We start from the raw sequence: 22,118 nt of genomic DNA, 5'->3' as shown, positions 1-22,118 counted from the left end.
CCTTGTGACTATGAATGATTTCTTCTAATATTAAGTGCTGTATTTTCCCCTTAGGGGAATATCTTATCTGCTGCTTGAGCACAGCTAAATAAGGAAAAGGATTGTTAGGAAACATGGTTCAGATGTCTAAGCTGTAATAGGAGATCAGTGACCTGTAAAAGACTGCAAGGGATAGAAAGGCTTCACTAGAGCAGTCTGCCCAGGAAGATAGAGAATAAACCCTCTACGGTAAGTATGCCTTCGAGCACGTGCTGCACTTAGGTGGCAGATTGGAGTGGCCTTTGCAGTGATATGTTCACTGTTAACACAGCTTTTTTTTGTTCCACTGGCAGGAATGTTAGGGCCAGTATTTTAACAGAAAGAACTTGAACAAAGAAAAAAACTGGAAGAGCAATAAAAAAGTATAAAGAAGGGAAAGTCATATGTCCAATAAATGACCAAAGCCAGTTAAACTACATGTACATCTTACTAACAAGTTGCTCCTGGACCTTAAAACTTTATCACTTGTAAAGGTAAAGCTTTGAAAAATATGTGCTTTTAGCCTTTTTAGATTTGAGTGAAAAACCTACAAGATTTACTTCATCCATCAAACCACCAGATGTGGTGTTTGTATGTCTTGTCGTGTTTGAGGACAATCATCTTGTGTCTTCAGCCAGAATGTCTTACTTTCAGACTTTTACATACTCTAAAAGAAACTCAGAGAACACAAAAGACAATTAGAATTAGGACAATATAACAATAAATGTTTTGCCTAAATATATAGTCACATTCACCTGAAATTTAACTTTGACTGGTCCTGCAGTCATGCTCATCCTTCAGAGTGAAATCTGACTGACTGAATTGGATCCTTGAAGGGTTGTGCTATAAGATATGACATTTCCCATTAACTGACTGTTAAAGGACTCTACTAGAGTCTCAACAGGAACATTTTAGTCCTTACCTTTTGTTTTTTCAAAATTGACTTCAAAGACAGCTCAAGAAAAAAAAAAGCTGTTACTACATATACTTTCACTAAACAAATGGATTTATGAATTATGCACTTCTTCTCCAAAAGCAGCGTTTATTTTGTTACCTAATATATTTTTCATTAATCATTGTCTGTCTTCCTGTACCTGTCTCCCTGTGCCACCCAGCTTTCAGCCTTGGAATCCATCTGTCTTCCTCTCTGTTTGGTGCAGATGGAGCAACATGACAAGGGCACAGGAGCCAATCCATTCCCACCTTGTCATCTGCAGGCATTTCGATCTGCCACAGCACTCTTCCATCTCGATTAGGGGTGTCCTGCAGCCGGGAGACAAGCCTGTGGATATGTATGTGCATGTTTATATAGCTCTGTGTCTGTGTATGTGTGTGCACGCACTGTGGAAATAGGGGCATGTGGTCTGTAACTGAGCCTGTACCACAATATCCGCCTCTCGCTTCTTCTGGTCAGCCACTTGTCAAAGCCACCATCATTGTCATAACGTAGACCTGAAGAACATTTCCACTTTAACCACCAAAATGAAGTTTACTGTTCCCTTGAGATGTCAGCCAACAAAAGTCAATCTCAAATCTGGCATTTCTCATAAGTGATGAAATTGTATGACTCATTTGTATATTTGGTAGGAGTGGGGAGGGTAGTTTGTTTTGTCAACAACTCCATCTAGGGGAAGTTCAAGTTAAGGGGAAGGTTAAAGAATTTAACCACGTTAGAAATGATTAAAGGTCACGGATTTGAAAACCACAGCATAAAACACACGTGTTCGGAGATCTTAGCTGTTTATTTAAGCTTTAGTTTACGGTTTAGCTTTACCATATCCTCGTGGACCATACCCTTATTTACAGAAATGTGCTTTTTTTTTCCATTTCTGCTGTTTATTTTATTTTTGTTTAAATCGCCGTTTGGGAAAGTATGGAGAGGCAGAGTAATACAGGGACCCAGGCACAAACACACACACACATACAAACGCTGAACTAACCTCCACTTTCTGTTTGTCCTGATTAAATATGTTTGCTCATCTCATCAGGTGGACACAAATCTCAGCAGTCCATCCTGGATAAATTACATAATAGTGTACTGACATATTGATGTCCTTCAGAACTCGCTGACTCCACTACAGTAATTGTTATAAAATGTTGACATGGTTTTTCTGTGATCTTTGCAACATTGCATGAAATTGTACATTAATTGGAGATACTTTTTTTTTATTCATGAAGAGGTGCAGGGTTTATGGTGAAAGAAAAAGGTAAACTGGAGTAATAAGTATTAATAGAATATAAAACCAGAAACAACACCAGAGATAATAGTTTTCATTGAAAGAAAACACAGCACCAGTAAAGCATAGAGAATGAAAGCACAACTAGGTTATGTGTCCTTCTGGTCTAACTTCATGCAGTGCTTTTAACAGTCTGCCCTTTTCTACACAAAGCAGAGAATGATATAACTGCTTCATGACACTAGGGGGTGAAATGACCCATGTTTGAAGTGCTAACTTAAGCAGAGGGGGAGAGTCCAAAGCTACACTGACATAAAATGTCCAGGCACTCATGAGTGTACTGAAGCTGACTGCTTTCAGCCATTTAACCAAAGTAGGTGCCGATTTAAGGGTGATACAGTTAATTAGATGAAGCAATTGAAGACAGTTCATGTTTTTGTTCAGTTTGTCTTCTTTTTAAAAAAACGAGTAACAGCATCTCTTGGAATTTAAATTTGTAGCTCCTCTACCAGAAACAAAGACAATCTTTAGACATTGTGGCCCAGCACCCTGTACTATGCAGTCACATCATGTTTATCTTTACACACATCTGTACAGTTTTGTTCTGTCATCTATCAAACTTACACAAGCTCTTGTTCATTTTAATGAAGTCAACAGGCAATTACAAGATAAAGCTGTCCTTTTCTATTGTTCTCTGTATCCTCTGTATATGGTTGATCCACTGAGATCAAGTAGCTATACTGAAAATAAAACAAGTGAACACTAAAAAACTGGTAATGCTTGTGTAGCAAAGAGAATTTTAGCACAGTTAGCAATTAAAGTTTAAGCTGCTCAGCTGTGAATTAAAACCCCAAACGACCGAAGGCACAATACCGCACAGTTCCCACAGGGAACATTTAATATCCAGATCACTGATTGCCTCATTTTAGAAGGGAAAGCCACGACCCCAGTATCAATCTCTCCGATTGGCTTAATGACAATGATTTTGACCTCATTATCCTTGCCCCTCTGACCATCTCTCTCTCTCAACTCACTCATTTATCTCACCCTTCTCTTTCCTTCTTTCTGTGCATCTATAACCCATATATCAGAGTGATACAGGTCTTTTATTAAAAGTCGGATATTGCCCTGTCATGTAATTCTCATACGATGTGATGGAGGTACCTTTGTGGCTGCTGGTAATTCAAGTTTACACCATGGACCAATTGCAGTTATGCTTGCAAAGCAAAGTCATGAAGTGACTAAAATGTGCATTTGATGATACAAGTTTACCATTTTAATTCACTGACTTAAATATTGTCTTTGCAATACAAGGTGTTTTAATATTACTGTCCTCCCTGTCAGTGGAGAACTTTTGGGATCTGTTGATAAAACTGGTTTGTTTAAAACCCTTGTATGGTGTTCGGGTCTGTGAGACCCGTTTTCAGTTTTTTTTCAAAAGAAAAATTAAACAATTAATTATTTTTTCAACCTGAAATTCATTGGCTTTGGCTTATTTTCTGTGAAGAACATAAATCCAAACTAATTTTCAATGACCTCATACTGTACCTCCCCCCACGCATTTACATTACATACAAGGTGTTCGGGTCCACTGGACCCAGGTCTAATAAAAGTGTTGAAAGTGTAGGTCCTGTGTTCCCACACTCTGTCTTCCTCCTTTCTGGTGCTGCTGATAGTGTTTTCTTCCCCCCCTGCTCCGCACAAAGTTGCAACATTGTTGAAAATTCAACTATCAACACCGTCTGCTCTGACATTCCTGCACATTTTACCCTCTTTCTTGAGGTATCCAAATTTTATTTTCTCATACCCTGTCCCACCTGCAAATTAGGGGCATAATACTATAAATAAGACTTTGCTAGTGTGGTTCTTTATCACAACTGATCAAGATGGCAAAAGATTATCTGCTGCGAGGGCCATCCAATTGATTTTGGAAGAGAGAAGGGCTTCGGATGATGATGTTGACAAAGAGGTTTCAGAATATTTCACATTTCTGAAAATTCAGAGTCTGACAGTGACTTTGAAGAAGAGGATGAGGTTGAGCACCATTTAGTAACAAAACGAAGACGATTACCCCATCTGCAGCCAGCTCCAGGACCAGAACAAGCCCACCAGACAGCAAGTGAAGAAATATGGATGTCAATAACTGGTGAAATTGAATGGTCTTCTTGCCCAAGAAATGAGCCACCCTGCAGAGCTGTTCCTGTGATAAGCCAGGGCCAACACGGCTGACAGTTACTCATGTGCAGGACATCAATTCTTCATTTGAGCTTTTCATCCCAGATTCCATCCAGAAAATTATTCTGGATTGCAGTAATCTAGAAGGAAGGTGTGTTTTTGGAGAGAGGTGGAAGGAGATGGACCAAATTCATCTAAGAACCCCAAAGGCCTACTTTGGGGTTCTTATCCTTGCAGGAGTTTTCAGGTCCAAAGGGGAATCCACAGAATCCCTGTGGGATGCAGAAACCTTTCCACGCATCAATGTCTCTGGAAAACTTCCACAAAATTTCCAGGATTATCCGTTTTGATAACCGAGACGACAGACCAGCTCGACGGCAGAGAGACAAGCTAGCTGCCATCAGGACAGTGTGGGATAAGTGGGTGCACCACCTCCCCCTGTTTTACAACCCTGGGCCTAATGTCACCATTGATGAGCAGCTGATCCCATTTAGTTGTGAAACATATTGCTTCACGTGTAAATGTGTTGTGTCTTTCCACTCACTCCACTTGATTATAACTGATTTATGTTTTTTATAACATTTTATATAAAAAAAACAAAAACGAGAAGCACATTAATTCATAAATGTGATCCAACAAAGGTAAAGGGAAAAAATTAACCATGTTTGCTGTTCATATGTCTTGTAATTGGGATGAAGTAAACATCTGTTTAGTAATTTAACATAAAATTGTTTGATAGTGTTAATTTGGAAAGCCAAAACTCTAGCGGGTCCACCAGACCCATGAACACTGGCTGAGTAACAAAAATATGAACACCACACAAGGGTTAAGTGCTTCTCACTCACACCAAGGCCAGGAGTTTATTTATTTTTGATTGTCTATTTTGGTTTTCTCTTATGATAATACTTAACTTCACACATATGGGACATATTATTAAGTTAACAAGAAATCGCTATTTCAGTGTATTTCCCTCGAAAGCCCTACCAGTTCCTTGTCATCCTTCCTTCATGCTTTCCTTAGAGACACAACACTGGTCAAGACTGTGACCGAGAGGCTGTTTGGGAGTTTTTGTCTTTCCTTCTCTTCTTCCTGGCTCTGTGGACCTGAGAGTGAAGAATATCAAAGCACTTCTTGTGACATTCCTTCAATTACAGAAATACCCAGAGAGCTCTCATACCGCTATATTGTGAGGGGAGCTCTGCTTGATACAGTGACATTGCAACCTGACACGCTTTTTCATATCGAGAGTATTTCAGATAAAGCTTCAAGGACATATTGCATTTCAATGTTTTCCAAATAAATTCTTTTACACTATCTTTCTTAAACTCCTGTTTATGTTGACGGATTGTATGCTGTCTGGTATTAATACTACACAACCAGTCAATCCTGTTCAGCTCCTTTTCTTTTGAATCTTCTCTGTTCTGCAACCTTTTTTACAGGAGCACATTTACATATTTTTTAACAACTGTTATCTTCCTTTGTAGGCCAATATTTTTGTATCACTTTTTAAAGTAGCCAATTTCATTGCCTTTTTAAAATAAAATAAAGATAAAAATAAAAATAAAAATAAAGAAGTATGCACAGATATCGTACATTCTAAAAGTTTTGGAGTCGTTATTCAAAAAAAGCTATATATTACACACTTCTTTTCTTAAAAGTAATGCACTACGTTACTTAATTACTCTTAGGAGAAAGTAATTCGTTAAACTATTTGCTGCAGAGCTTTCTCACTGTAAAATTATCTGAAATGCATTGTGCCATAATCACCAGTTAATAATATAAACGTTAGACTACAGTCCCTCACACTAATACCAATCCCTATCCTAATGATAATATGATCTTTCTTTTAGTATTTATGTAAGAACACAAAACCAGTAACACAAAGCAAATGTGAAAACCAGCACAAAGAGACTTAAGGGCACTCAGATGCCTTTACCTGTTACCTGTTGAAATTCGGGGTCTGGCGTTCTGTGATAAAGTCAGCAGTCACTCGGCTGTATCCTCACTCTGGGTTCTTGGCTAGCTTTGTGTTAGCATGCTAAATTCTGTTAGCAGTAAAATGTGGTTGTTTCTGTCCTGGACACAGTTTTTTCTACCATAGTGCTTCTGTCCTGAAAAATTAAAAATAATAACTATATCTCCACTTTAGACTGCTACACCATTTTTACACTAACTGTATTCAGTAGATTGTAGCGAAATTCAGCAGGAAAAAAACCCAGATTTGTGTGTCTTTTATGTGTCGTTTTTTTCTTTCTGTTCACTGGCCATGCAGATGACTAAAAAGTAACAACAGAGCTGTAACTTTAATTATATTAGTACTCATTAGGAGCTCAATAAATGTGCTTCTAGTGAAGTTTTCACCAAATTGCTCATAAACTGCTAAAAATTGTATCAAACATAAGTTGTGCAATGGTATTGAAAACCCATAAATCCAAACAATGAGCTGGAAGACACTTGAGTACTTTGTGAAAGCTGAGCAGTAATTTGATGACCAAGAAAGTGACCCATTCAAAGTATCCACTCATTTGCGCCAACGTTAACACCAAATTGATTTAGAATGTTTTAGGAATTCATTTTTACTTTTCGCCATTAAACTGTATAATAACTCTTCGTTTTCTGACAGGTGAACACACCTGTAAGGTATGAGATCCCAAAGATGTATTTGCATTATATCTTCATGCAGCTGTTTTATATGGGTTCATATGGCTTATTAATGCAACTTGCACTTACTATCTTAAACAGTGTTTTTACTTTTACTGTTTTTAACTAATTTCATTTTTACTTTTCTGTTTTTGCTACTGTTATAAATACATACATTCCTCCACTATCACATAGTATGAGGAGGCCATTACCAGGCGACTGTGGCACTTTTTTTTTTTAACTCTGTTGTTTATTTGTTGTTTATTGTAGAGTGTACTATTTTTTTTACTGCCTATCATGCTTCTGTAACATAAAATTCACTTGTAGGATTAATAAAGGGTTTATCTATCTAGTTAAATACTTGACAACTAGTTTCTTAATATAAAAATTATGTTGGACTTGGACATATTTTTGGGTATATATATATATATATATATATATATATATATATATATATATATATATATATATATATATATATATATACACTCAAAAAACAAAAAAACTGAGAGAGAGTGAAATGTCAGACTGCAGGCCTCAGTTAGCATTTTAAATGCTTAACTGTACAGTTACAAAAAGGACTTTAAAAGTATTGAAAAAAAACTCAAAACAAATGTCAAGATAAAGAAAACACAAGATATCTGGAACAAAACCAGCACATAAGCACAAAAACCCTATACTAACCATCAAGCACAGTGGTAGATGCGCGATGATTTGGCTGTGTTTTGCAGCCCCGGGACCTTGCAGCCATTGAATTAACAAACTCATCTTTATACTGAAGGATTATGAACTGAAATTGAGGCCATCTGTCTATAAGCTAAAAGTACAATGATCCCACACCACACACCAAAAAGTCTACATTAGACCGAATCAAAGGCTTTCAGTGATCCAGTCAAAGTGCTAATCCTAACCCAACCCACCTGCAATGCCATGGTAAAAGCTTAAGAGAGCTATGCATAAATGAATGACCACGAGTCTCAGTGAACTGCAGCAGCATTGTAAAAAATGAATGTTGTTATATGCAAGGATAGATGGAACTGTTGTTTGTCTGTCTCTTGTTTTCCTGGTGTAGGGCCTCCACCTATTGGCCCATTCAAACTTGATTGGTACATGCCTATATGCCTACTGATCTGGACACAGGTGTGAACAGATGTAAAAAACTGATAAAGTTATAGAAACAACAGTTACTTTAACGTATTGCTGATCATTGTAGTTTTGCAAAATGTTGAATGGGTCTACGTGGGTTTTCACACATAGCTTTACTTTTTTTGTAAAATAAATAATGACACTGTGTAAAATTTCATTGTTGTTGTTCAACAGAGGGTGTATGTACCTACGTTTAAGACCTGCTAAGGACTGGATCATTTCTAATTATGTGCTGATGCATAAAAACTTATGTTGATTCCATCCATTTCCCGACAGTGATAAGGCATAATTGTGAGTCCAATGATCTTGGCAAACAAGTATTCCTCAGATTTAGTTGGGATTTCTCTTCCAGTGTTTTGGTTCTAGACTAATTTACACAGAGCTGCCATAATTAAAGGTTGAGATAAGATCTGTTTTGCCCAAAGGTATGGAAAGGATTTAATAATGAGATGTGGTTTGAATGTGTGTGTGAGAACAATAGCAAGCACAAATCTGAATCAACCCTAACAAAATCAGTGATGGAAGAAGATATTTAAGAGCAAATAATCAGGAAAAAAGAACAGGAAACAGATTTATACAGCAACATTTTCTCTGTGGTGCTGATGAAGGTGAGTTCTAATACTCAGAAATCTTGTTTTGTGTTGTTGTCATACAATCTCGCCATTAGGAATAGATGACTCACAGTTGACACACCATAGCAACACAGAGAGTTATTACACACATGGTGATCAAACTTTAACAACAGCATTTTTGTAGTCATCATGTGGTTAATGTTTTTCTTTCTTTCTTTCTTTCTTTCTTTCTTTCTTTCTTTCTTTCTTTCTTTCTTTCTTTCTTTCTTTCTTTCTTTCTTTCTTTCTTGCTTGCTTGCTTGCTTGCTTGCTTGCTTGATGTCTATGGAAAAGCTCAGTCACTCTAGTGAAGTATAGAACTGTGTAAAAGCTTTGAATCATCCCTCATTTCAAAATTTTGCTGTGAAAACGTTGATGTCCAGGCTCTGGGGAGGCCAATCCATGACTGATAGTGTTCCACTGCATTTTTCTATCTGTCTATATTTTTACTGCATTGGGATTTTGTTTGGGATCATTATCATGCTGAAGAATGAAGCTGTTGGTAATCAGCTGCTCTCCAGATGGTCTTGCACGGTGGCTCAAAATTTGATTGTTCTTTTCTGTGCTCATCATTTTAGCAGTTTTGGCAAAATCTCCAACATCTCATCAATGCAGCCGAAACCATGACAGAGTCTCCACTGTGTTTTACAGGTGGTTTTAGACACTAACTGTTGTACCTCTCTCCTGACATCCTCTGTGCATAGTAATAATTAATGCAATTTTTCAAATTTGCATCATCACTCCATCAAACCTCTTCAGACCAGTTCTTGTGTAATTTGGCCTTTCTCCCGGCCTTTCTCCCTGTTTTCCTTCCTTAAGAATAAGTTCTTGACAGCTACCCTTCCACAGAGACCATTTCTGATGGGGCTTCAACTGAAGGACCAGATGTGTCTTTCAGATCCTTTATTGGTCTCTGCTGAAATTGTTTTCTATTTCTTGAGGACATGCCTTTCAGATACTGTTCATCCACTTTAAATAGATTCTTTAGGCCTGCCATTTCTACTTTTGTCTTCCATTTGCCCAGTTTCATCAGTTTTGTAAGAATACACTTCACACCATACCAAGTTATATATCAAGTTTTTGGCTATTGTCTCTTTTGGAATCACTTTGTTGGTGCAAAAATGCTATATTATGATGGTCAAACTGTGTTATCTTTGGTAAAATGGGTTCTTGGCTAAGTTGTGTGTCATGTATATGATTCCTAGGTCAGTGTTAAATGACTTCACAAACAAACAAAAAGTTACTCCCCTGAAAATGGTCAGATATAAGGACTGGGCTAAAAATAAGCAGCCACTGTCCAAAGAAAACCTTTGAAAAACCTTCAGAAAGGCTGGAGAACTATTGCTCAAGACCACTTAACCAGACCAATTACAAGCAATATACGTGTTTTGGAAGTAAAATCCGAAGAAATCAAGTAGAGCTTATTAGTCTAGTTTTGGTACTTGCTCTTCCTCTTTTACGTATTTGTTTTTGTATCACAAAAGTAGGAAACATTATGGAAGAGGTCTGTTTTTAATATCCAAGTACTCTGTCCTAATAAACAAAAAAGAAAAAAAAGAGTACTGTAGTACACAGTGCTGTATTATAAGTCCTCTGCCTTTTTTAGTATTTTAGTCTCTTTTGTCCTTTGGTAACATTTTAAAGCTGTCTCAGATGAAGTAAATAAACAAAACAAAACAGGAATATATGGTGAGTCAGTATATCTCATTATTTCTGTTCCTTCTCGCTCATATATAGTTTCCCCATCATTGCTTGACTACCAATCTGAATTCTGAAAAACAGTTGCCACAGTTCTTGAAAAAAGACAGTAATTATGCAACCAGCATCCAAAGTTTCATCTCAAAAAGAGTGAACTCTTGTCCCCACTGAAGTCTTCTCTCATCCTCAAAACTTCTCTCCCCTCTCTTTCTCTGACAGCGCAGATCAAACAGCTTTGCACAGCGTGTTATGCTGCATAGCACAAAGTGACTGTGTCCCTTCTTGTGTTGAAAAGGCTCCTAGGTTTCAGGGAGCTTGTCAGTAGAAATCTGTCAAAAGTACTCAGCTGGGTTTGTTGGACTAATACCCAAAGACCATGAGGGCTTACCCCAGGAATCTGGACACTTCACAAAGAAATTAACTTAGCAAATCAAAAGCTCAACGCCCTAGCTGACACCCTAACCACAGTCCCCTTTGTTTGGTTTTAGCAGTGTACACAATACACTTCTGTTTGCTCTGCTCTATTTTCCTGCCCAGGAGTAAGCCTGAGGGTAGGGTTTGTGTGTTCTCTGTACTCACCATCCTGTCTCTCCCTCTTCACTTGTTTCTGTATGTAAGCAAATAAGCCTCCAGTCTGCGTTCCTATTGGCTTTACCCAGGACTTTCTCTAAAGAAGGGGAGGTCCTTGAAGCCAACTCAACCACACTTCCTCAAAACTTTCCTGTGAGGGTTTGCGAGTGTAACTGTCTTGATAGTGGCATAACTGTTGCAGTGTCGTTCTGATGACCATCCGGTAAATGTAAGGAGATCTAAAGGTGATCTGATATCATCAAAGACTGTTTGTCTTGGACTACATTCCTGGTGTGAAGGGTAATCCTACCAGGCAGCCTATGATGGAAAACTAACAACATTAAGGTAAAATACATATTTCAGATCAAACGATTGTTATAGCCTCAGAACTTTGTTTCTAGAAACATACTATGATTTGTATTTGAAGGGCAAGAAAACGAGACTAAGAGAAAAAGAAGCTGAATGTCCGTGTATGTTCAGTGTTTTTATTTATTAATAGCAAGCACAACTCCAGCTAAAGAAAGAGAAAAAGTTGGACCAACTACTTTATCTGTTACATTGTAAATGAATTCTTTCAAGACCAGCTTACAACATACAATTGTCTGACCTAGGAAAAATAGGCTACAACAATTGAGAACTCCTCCTTCTCTACCTGCATTGAAATAGGAGAATGTCATCAGAAACACAGGAAAGGGAGGAGATGGATGGGTGGAAGGAAAATATTTGCTTCTTTCACAGACCAAAAATGTTTTCACAGAGTGAGACTGAACTCCTTGAATTAAGCTCTATTCTGTTCCAGGTTTTTAGGCTAAACACAGGAGAATGTGCTCTCAAATCCTTTGAGCAATTTTTTTAATCGGCTCTTCCATGCGGAGCAGGTGGGGAGAGCAAGAAAGAAAAAGAGAGAGGGAAAGAGTTCACCTCAAACTATACTTGTACATTCTTTGAACTCCTGTGAAGTTTATATAAGTTACAATGCACACTCACACACACATAGGATCTTTCCTGTTTGAAATCTATCCAGAAGTGGGATACTCTGTGATTTGAAACGCTCCATTCCCCCCCCACACAATCATGTGCTTGCAAAAGATTATTTTACTGCCTCTAAAACTCAAATCCCTGTGTTGGCTAAAGCATTTTAAAAATGTTGGTATGACCATTTTAATGACAGAAATATGCAGTTGAGTGCACTTCATTGGTCAAAAGCATGTAGAAAATCTAAGTCAGCATCTCATGACTTCAATCAATATGCAGGAAACCAAAAAAACATCAAATTAAATGCTTTCTTTAACAATGTTTCTTGAGATATTGTTTTAATAAACTTCCAACTAAATAATCAGATGTTTATCCAAGTGACGTTATCTGTTCTCTGAATTATTTAGAATGCGACAACCTGGCGACAACCTTCTCCGTCTTCTGTTTTTGTTGTGTGTAGAGTTAAACACAAACAAGTCAGTTCCCATGGGAAAATGAGCTCAAGTCTGTTTGACTGATTCCACAGATAAACTTTTTCCCTGTTTTTCTTTCTTGTTTTTTATATATACAGTTAAAAATGCTCTGTACTAAGCAGAATCCCAATATGACTCATCATTTATACTCATCAGAACAAATAAAGTCATTACATACATACAGAGTCAACTGCAAGATTACAAGCTTTACCTACAAGTATTCTGTAAATATACTAAGGGAGGGATTTAGGTGGTTAGTGACAGCCTTTGTATGAAAACTTAAGGCCTTACATAATACATATATATATATATATATATATATATATATATATATATATATATATGTATATATATATATATATATATATATATATATATATATATATATATATATATATATATAATGCATCGATTAAACCACCACTACGTCTAGTTGGTTGGTCAGCAGCTGTTTGTCTGGAACTTCAAGTCCCACAGGATCTTAGCCCTGTTGTTCTCAACCACCTTTGGTGCTGTGTCCCATTGGGAGTTGGGGACTTCTAGTCTATATGTAGCACAGATGTTGCTAAACACTGTCTCAACCACTTGATTGTCCTTGTCAGTGTACACTGTCCCAACTTGCGTCTTACATCCTGTTGCATAGTCTTCAACTCGGGTTCTGTGAGCTGTGGCAGACTCCTGCCTCTATAGATCTGGTGCTTAGGGCTTGTTCTTGTGCTGCCATGATTAGAGTGTCTTGGTTGTCCTTTAGGCTGGCCTTTTCTAGCCACTAGTAGGATTTCTTGATGTCAGCCACTTTCTCTGTTGATGTATGCAGGGGCTTGGTTGTTCATGATAGTTCCTCCTCCTGTTCCTCGTTGCCATAGCCATCCTCTGAGTAGCTCATCTTGTGGACCATCTTCCTGAATTAACTGTGGATGCTTTGTGTTTCCTCTTGAATTGTGGCTCTGAACCTCACTAATTCTTACCTTCTCTCTTCCCATTGCACTTAGAACTTCAGGCATTGGGTGCAGAACTCCATGCATTTTGAGAAGCCTCACACGTTTCCAATCTGAATGACGCCCCAATGCCCTTGCAGTAGATCCTGCGAGCTAATCGGCTGGTTCACTCCCGGCATACAGCTTGATGTCATCATATGGGAGGTGAGTGAGGGTCAATCCACCCCTGAATCTATGTCCATATTCACTTTTAGTGATGAGCTAAGTTGAGGCTTACACAGAACAAAAGCTGGGATAGCGCAGCCATCTTACAGCAACCTTATTTGTGCTGCCACGTATTCATGAAGTGGTCTTAGTGTCTTCAGACAGTAGGCTTGGATCATATAAGGGCTTAGTGCTGTCTAGCTCTTCACTGCGGATACTCATTGAATGTTCAGAGCACCAGTTATGGATTTTTTTATAGTACAACTAAGAAAGAAAATATTTTTTAAAAATAAAAAATATTATTGTATTTCATATTTTAAAATCATCTAGTATTGACAGAAGTAAAAAGAGCTCATTGCCCATGACCCTATTGTCTCAGCTGTTTCCCTTTAGAATAATTGATACTCAAACCTCTTGATTTAGTGTCATTCTTAAAATTTAGAAACAATCCAGACATGAACTCTAAAAAATATCCATATTAGAACTACAAAATGTTATTTCGTGCTTTTGGTGAAAAAAAGGGCATAGTCATAGACACTTTTTTTAAACTGATTGACACATTCTAGCTTTACTGTCAGTATTTCATACTTTTGTACTGTATATTTTGTTATTATTTACTACAGTGTGTCAAAATGAATAATTTTTCTTTTATTTATTCTGTTCAGGATTTTCTCATCAGCACTGGCAAGATCTTTACATACTGTAATAACTTATAACTGTGAGAGGAGTGCTTTTTCATAATGAGAGACAGATTGGTGGAGTTGCAGCAGAAGGCTCAAGAGTTATCTGTGGTTGCAACTGAGAATACCAATCCTTTCTCAGTGGAGGATGATGATGACGACTCTGTGGCGTTTGGGGTCATAAAGCCACAAGCTGTGGTGTTTGAGGAGGAGCCAGTCATTCAGGACTTTCTGTCAGAGGTTGAGCATATACAAGATGACATTGCAGTGCTGGAAACAGAGGTAAAAATGACTAAACTAGACTTGCATTTAGCATTTGTTTATTTATTTATTACACGATATTTGCAGGATAATACTTACTATGTTATTAACGTGTGTTTCCAAATCTTACCTACAAACAGGTCCTTAAGTTCACTCAACAGCAAAAGACCATGGTGGCAACCATGCGTCGTTTTAGTGTGATGAAAAAAGAGAGCAGCATAACACGAGACATAAAGCTCAGGGCCGAAAGCCTCCACCGTCGTTTAGACAACCTTTCGAAACAGGTCCAGAAAACTATGGAGCAGCAGGGACCTACTGCTGCTTTAACGAGAATACAAAGCTCCCAACATGCAGCACTACTCCGCCGCTTCCAGCAGGTCTGGAGTATATTCTTACTATTTTTTTTTTCTTTTTGATATTTAACTCTTTCTTTCTTTTTTTCTTTCTTTGGTAGATTAGTTTGAAAAGAGTTAAAGTTTCACACACACAAACACACACACACATACACACACACACACATATATATATATATATATATATATATATATATATATATATATATATATATATATATATATATATATATATATATATATATATATATATATATCCAGCAGCTGGATAGCGTAGTGGTTAAACTACACGCCTTTGGAACAGAGGATCGCAAGTTCGATTCCTGCCTGGGGCGTCTGTATCCAGTAAGGGTCCTAAGGCTAGACCCCCTATGCTAAGCAAGCCTACCGCAGACATGAGCGAGACAGATAAATATGAAGGCATGCCGGCTCGGACGTCGCCCGGATCAACAAGGTCCGCGTCAGGTGTTGAGGAACCAGGGCACCCTGACGAAAAGTGGGCTACTGGAACAAGAAGGCATCGGTGGGCAAGGGACGAAAACAGGGCGTTGTTGGAATGCTACTACGCAAGTAACCCCGGCGGAAGGGGCTACATGAATAGGATGAGGGACCTATGGATTCTTCGATACCCAACATCCACAATGACGGCGAAACAACTAGTAGCTCAGTGTTCCAACATTCGAAAGAAGGGACTGCTCTCACAGCTAGAGATTGACGAGGTACAACACAAATGCTACGGCAAGGAGGAGTCAGGACGCCAGGTCAGGGGGGAGATATCATCACCCCCACCCGAGATTGGGTACATAGCCCCAAGTGCGATAGGAGAAGGATCATTGAGTGCGAGAGGAACTGACCTGAAAAATAGGATCATGGCCAAGCTTGAAACCTGGATCCCCCGTAGCCGGTTACCAAGATTACGTGAAGTACCCTCAGAAGGTCTGCTAGATGATGTTAATGCAGCACTACGGGCAATACCTACAACCACAATTACCGACACTAACAAGCTGATCTACAATACGGCAGCAGTGATCAGTGAGATGCTTGGTTACAAGTTGAACAGCCACAAGGGGCAGTACCCTCCATGGAGAAGGAGGCTAGAGGGCAAGATCAAAGTAGCACGGAGGGAGGTTAGCCAACTAACGGAGTTGCAGAAAGGTGCGACAAATAAGGTGCCTAAGAAATACAGCAAGCTGTCCATACCTGAGGCCTTGGAAACTGCCAAGCAAAGACTCACAGCCTTGGCCAGCCGCTTGAGGAGGTACACCAGAGAGATAGAAGGCAGGAGAATAAACCAGCTGTTCTCCACAGAACCAGCAAAGGTGTACTCTCAGTGGCAAGGGAACAATAAGAGAACAGCACCACCAAGGCTGGAGACGGAGCAATACTGGAAGAGCATATGGGAGAAGGACGCAACCCATAACGGCAATGCTCAGTGGCTAGTGGATCTGAGGGCAGACCACAGCGACCTCCCTGAACAGGGTCCAGTAACCATCACAGTGGCAGATATCCAAGAAAGGGTCTCCAGTATGAAGAGTTGGACAGCACCAGGGCCCGACATGGTTCACGCCTACTGGCTGAAGAAGCTGACTGCACTCCACGAGCGTCTGGCAGCACAAATGAACCAGCTGCTAGTTAACGAGAGACACCCGGAATGGCTAACTGAAGGCCGGACGGTCCTGATCCCCAAGGACCCCAAGAAGGGACCGGTCCCCTCCAACTACCGACCAATAACCTGCCTCAGTACTACATGGAAGCTCCTGTCAGGCATCATATCGGCTAAGATGAACAGGCACATGGGTCAATACATGAGCGGGACACAGAAAGGAATTGGCAAGAATACCAGAGGCGCAAAACACCAGCTACTGGTAGACAGAACAATCAGCCGAGACTGCAAGACCAGACTGACCAACCTGTGCACTGCCTGGATTGATTACAAGAAGGCCTATGACTCAATGCCCCACAGCTGGATACTGGAATGCCTAGAATTGTACAAGATCAATGGGACCCTAAGAGCCTTCATCAGGAACTCAATGGGGATGTGGCGTACAACACTAGAGGCCAACTCCAAGCCCATAGCACAAGTCACCATCAAGTGCGGGATCTACCAAGGAGATGCTCTGTCCCCACTGCTGTTCTGCATAGGCCTGAACCCCCTCAGTGAGATCATTAACAAGACTGGCTACGGATACCGACTACGGAACGGAACAGTTGTCAGCCACCTCCTGTACATGGATGACATCAAGCTGTATGCCAAGAGTGAACGAGACATCGATTCACTGATCCACACTACCAGGCTATACAGCAATGACATTGGAATGTCGTTCGGACTGGAGAAGTGTAGTCGGATGGTAACAAAGAGAGGGAAGGTAGTCAGAACTGAGGGGATTGAACTACCAGAAGGCAACATTGCAGACATAGAGGACAGTTACAAGTACCTGGGGATCCCGCAGGCAAATGGGAACCATGAAGAGGCCGCTAGAAAGGCTGCAACCACCAAGTACCTGCAGAGGGTCAGGCAAGTCCTGAGGAGTCAGCTGAATGGTAAGAACAAGATCCGGGCCATCAACACATACGCCCTGCCCGTGATCAGGTACCCTGCTGGGGTAATAGGCTGGCCAAAGGAGGAGATAGAAGCCACTGACATAAAGACAAGAAAGCTCCTGACCATGCATGGAGGGTTTCACCCCAAGTCCAGCACCCTGAGGCTGTACGCTAAGCGGAAGGAAGGGGGCCGGGGACTGGTGAGTGTCAGCACCACAGTCCAGGATGAGACAACGAACATCCAAGAATACATTGGGAAGATGGCCCCAACTGACCGAGTGCTCAGTGAATACCTCAGGCAGCAGAAACCCAAGAAAGAGGAGGGAGACGAGGAACCATCATGGAAGGACAGGCCCCTGCACGGTATGTACCACCGGCAGATAGAGGAGGTGGCTGATATCCAGAAATCCTACCAGTGGCTGGACAAAGCTGGACTGAAAGACAGCACAGAGGCACTAATCATGGCAGCACAAGAACAAGCTCTGAGTACAAGATCCATAGAGGCTGGGGTCTATCACACCAGGCAAGACCCCAGGTGCAGGCTGTGTAAAGATGCCCCAGAGACAATCCAGCACATAACAGCAGGGTGCAAGATGCTAGCAGGCAAGGCATACATGGAACGCCATAACCAAGTGGCCGGCATAGTGTACAGGAACATCTGTGCCGAGTATAACCTAGAAGTCCCGAGGTCAAAATGGGAGATGCCCCCAAGGGTGGTGGAGAATGACCGAGCTAAGATCCTGTGGGACTTCCAGATACAGACGGACAAAATGGTGGTGGCTAACCAACCGGACATAGTGGTGGTAGACAAACAGAAGAAGACGGCCGTAGTGATCGATGTAGCGGTTCCGAATGACAGCAATATCAGGAAGAAGGAACACGAGAAGCTGGAGAAATACCAAGGGCTCAGAGAAGAGCTCGAGAGGATGTGGAGGGTGAAGGTAACGGTGGTCCCCGTGGTAATCGGAGCACTAGGTGCGGTGACTCCCAAGCTAGGCGAGTGGCTCCAGCAGATCCCGGGAATAACATCGGAGATCTCTGTCCAGAAGAGCGCAGTCCTGGGAACAGCTAAGATACTGCGCAGGACCCTCAAGCTCCCAGGCCTCTGGTAGAGGACCCGAGCTTGAAGGATAAACCGCCCGCAGGGGCGTGCTGGGTGTTATATATATATATATATATATAAAACACCCAGCACGCCCCTGCGGGTGGTTTATCCTTCAAGCTCGGGTCCTCTACCAGAGGCCTGGGAGCTTGAGGGTCCTGCGCAGTATCTTAGCTGTTGCCCTTGGTATTTCTCCAGCTTCTCGTGTTCCTTCTTCCTGATATTGCTGTCATTCGGAACCGCTACATCGATCACTACGGCCGTCTTCTTCTGTTTGTCTACCACCACTATGTCCGGTTGGTTAGCCACCACCATTTTGTTCGTCTGTATCTGGAAGTCCCACAGGATCTTAGCTCGGTCATTCTCCACCACCCTTGGGGGCATCTCCCATTTTGACCTCGGGACTTCCAGATTATACTCGGCACAGATGTTCCTGTACACTATGCCGGCCACTTGGTTATGGCGTTCCATGTATGCCTTGCCTGCTAGCATCTTGCACCCCGGCGGAAGGGGCTACATGAATAGGATGCGGGACCTATGGATTCTTCGATATATATATATATATATATATATATATATATATATATATATATATATATATAATATATGAATACATACATACATACATAAATAAATGTATACATTTATCTGTATTTGATAACGTGAAAAGAAATGCAGTAAATGCACTGTGAACACTGTGAAAACTGTCACTGCACCGAAGACCATGTTTATGTTTTCTACTGATGATAAAAAACATGGGACTAAAACGCCTCTCATTCTTCATACACTGTCTTCCTCTTATTTCTTTTGGCTGTAATTATTTTCAGGTAATGCGAGAGTATAATGAAGGCCTGCTGACCAAGCAAGAGCGCTGTAAGCACTTCATTATCCGGCAGCTGGAGGTATCAGGAAAACCTGTAACAGAGGAGGAGGTGGATGAGATGGTGGCCACCGGAAATTGGGAGGTGTTCAACGAGAACCTGCTGAATGATGTCAGAATCACGCGGACACAATTATCTGAGATCGAACAGCGACACAAGGTAAGGGAAGCACAAGTAACTCACTGGACCAACACAAAGGTAACAATAGATTCTTGAAGGCACCTAAAACAACCAGCCATTCATGGCAAATAAACTAATTCAGTGTTCTTTATTTGATAGAAATTTGCTCCTTGCTAAAGTTAGATATCCAGTCTGTTCATGCTGTGAATGTGAGAATCTTTAATAACAAAAATTAACAAGAGCGGTTTGAGAATGCATATGAGATAATATATCAATATTCAGCAATGCTAAACAATCCTTTAAAAGGCTCTTGGAAATAGATCTGGATCAACTGTGGAAGCTAATAACATTGAATCTGGCCCAAACCCAACCTCTGGTAAAATTTTCATGCAAATTCATTCGCTTTTTGATTAGCCCTGCTAACAAACAGTCAAACCTAAACAAACACATATCCTCTTTAAGGGAGGTAATAAAAAAGTGTCATTTTTAGCATGTTTTACAAATACACTACATCAGCTGACACAAATGGGTAAAGGAGCAGAAAAGGTTTGTACTGGTTGTTATTCTAGACATTTATCAGAGATTCGTGTAGACCTGGGACACCAGGTGAATAAAATTGACTCCTTGAGAATAGAAAGAAGTAGTGCTCTCTGTCCTAACAAACACCTTTACAGCCAGTGTTGAATACAGAGAGATGTGTTAGTGAAACAGGACATTAATCACTAAGTATATAAAAGTCATGAGAATGTTGAGCATTTTCCCATGCTCAGGTCATGGTCTTCCTCAGCCTGCTCCTTCATTGCGTCTTAAATCTTCTGGTCCTTTCTCCCATCATCTGACTAATGTCTCTCTTACCTGCAGTATTAATCCCACTATCCTTCTCCACCAACAGGAGTTGTTGAGCCTGGAGAACAATATGAAGGAGCTTCGGGACCTCTTCATGGACATTTTCATGCTGGTGGAGGAACAGGGGGTCTTTATTGAACACATTCAGACCAATGTAGAGATGACGCAGGATTACGTGGTTGCATCTAATGAGAAGTTTAAGGCAGCTGCCAGGTATAAGAAGAGGAACCCAATTCGACAGCTTTGCTGTTGCTGCTGCCCTCCATGGCGATGCTGCTTGTAATACATAGAATAATTTGAATCATAGCTTATTGGAAAACTGATTTTACTTCATTTTACCTGTTGGAAGTAAGTAACACTGGCTTTCAGTACCGCTAAAGTGACAGGAAAGGTACTGAACTTTTGGCTGTTGAACAGAGCAACAGTGAAGACAGATTCAACAGAGCATAGAAACCAATTAGGGGGAATGGGCCAGAATTGGTATGGGAGGCACCTATTTCATTCAAGAAGGTGTGAAGCGGCTGCTATTAGAAGAGACAGTTCTGTGAGTGCTACTCACCAACACTGTTGCTTACTGTCATCTGACAGAGGTCGCAAACAAGGGGAGGCCACTGACTTTGCTACATCAGCAAGACTGATATCTCACCGTTTTTCTTTTTTTTTTTCCTTTTGTCCTGCTACACAAACTCTTGATAATGACTTGTGGCTTGTTTTTAATACATTATCTGCACTTTAAAATGTCTTTTCTTTTGAGCACAAACATAAATTTACTTTAAGAGTGGCATTGAGCCATTAGATATTCATTCCAGTCTTGGTCCACATGCTGATGGAAAAAAGTTGTTTTACAATTAGTCATTAGTCTCATTTGCATTTCAAAGTAAGATCATTTTCAGTGAAAGAAAAAAGTAATTAATTTATGCACTTTCACATAGACGTATTCAAATAAAACTTTGAATAATGAGGCTTGATCAAAATATTTCTGCCATAATCACAAAACTGCAGGAAATCATCGAAGCCATTTGTGTAAAAATAAGAGCGAAAATTACATTTGAGGAAATTCATTAAATTCTTTATGTTTTGCATTTTGAGTGTTATCAATTCTTTTGGAACCGTTTCATTGTTCAGATGAATATTTTGCACCAATATGCATCATTATTAACCAGACTAATACACTACACAAAAGGGAACTGGTTTCAGAAAAGGAACCAAAGTATTACTGGGAATATGTTGACTGAAAAATAGAACCAGCAGACTCACACATGATGATAAGTAATGATCTTCTCTCCCCCATTTACTTAAGTTAACTGTATAATATTAACTAACAATCCCTGCTCATGACAAAGCCAAAAATAAGTGCTGCATTAATTCATTAATTAACTGCTGACCTTCCTCACTGGAACAGCTGAAACTCCTCTTTTTGTCTACAGTGCCAGTGATGTTCCTCAGTGAGTCATTGACCCGTGTTCTTGGGAATCCGGAACAACATACAGGTGAACTAGGTGTGTCAGAGCTAGCCTGGATAATCTGGTTTGTCTACTATCCCAGGATAATTTCCACATAACAATCCCGCATTACTATAGGAATACTGTGTGTACACATAGCAGTTCACTTCAAACGCATGGTAAGATGACATGCCTTGGTCAAATAGTCTTCTGCTTAACTATATATTTAATTATATATATAGTTATATAGTGTTTATGTAGTGTTTA

The 22,118-nt window shown here is 40.1% G+C and overlaps 1 protein-coding gene across 1 annotated transcript; it reads left to right on the top strand.

Annotated features, from left to right (window-relative positions):
- Positions 1-11,201: 11,201 nt before the first annotated feature.
- Positions 11,202-21,480, top strand: stx19 (syntaxin 19). The gene is made up of 6 exons (XM_085384643.1): positions 11,202-11,380; positions 13,476-13,625; positions 14,291-14,587; positions 14,707-14,943; positions 19,390-19,602; positions 20,456-21,480. Exons 3-6 carry the CDS (start codon positions 14,366-14,368, stop codon positions 20,690-20,692), a joined length of 909 nt encoding a protein of 302 aa, XP_085240769.1. The 5' UTR covers positions 11,202-11,380; positions 13,476-13,625; positions 14,291-14,365; the 3' UTR covers positions 20,693-21,480.
- The last annotated feature ends 638 nt before the right edge of the window (positions 21,481-22,118 follow it).

Source organism: Rhamphochromis longiceps, linkage group LG16 (genome assembly GCF_057381845.1).
Source record: "Rhamphochromis longiceps isolate RC_006_pf linkage group LG16, R_longiceps_female_GT1.1, whole genome shotgun sequence".
Lineage (NCBI taxonomy): Eukaryota > Metazoa > Chordata > Actinopteri > Cichliformes > Cichlidae > Rhamphochromis > Rhamphochromis longiceps.
This window is presented reverse-complemented; position numbering and strand designations above follow the sequence as displayed.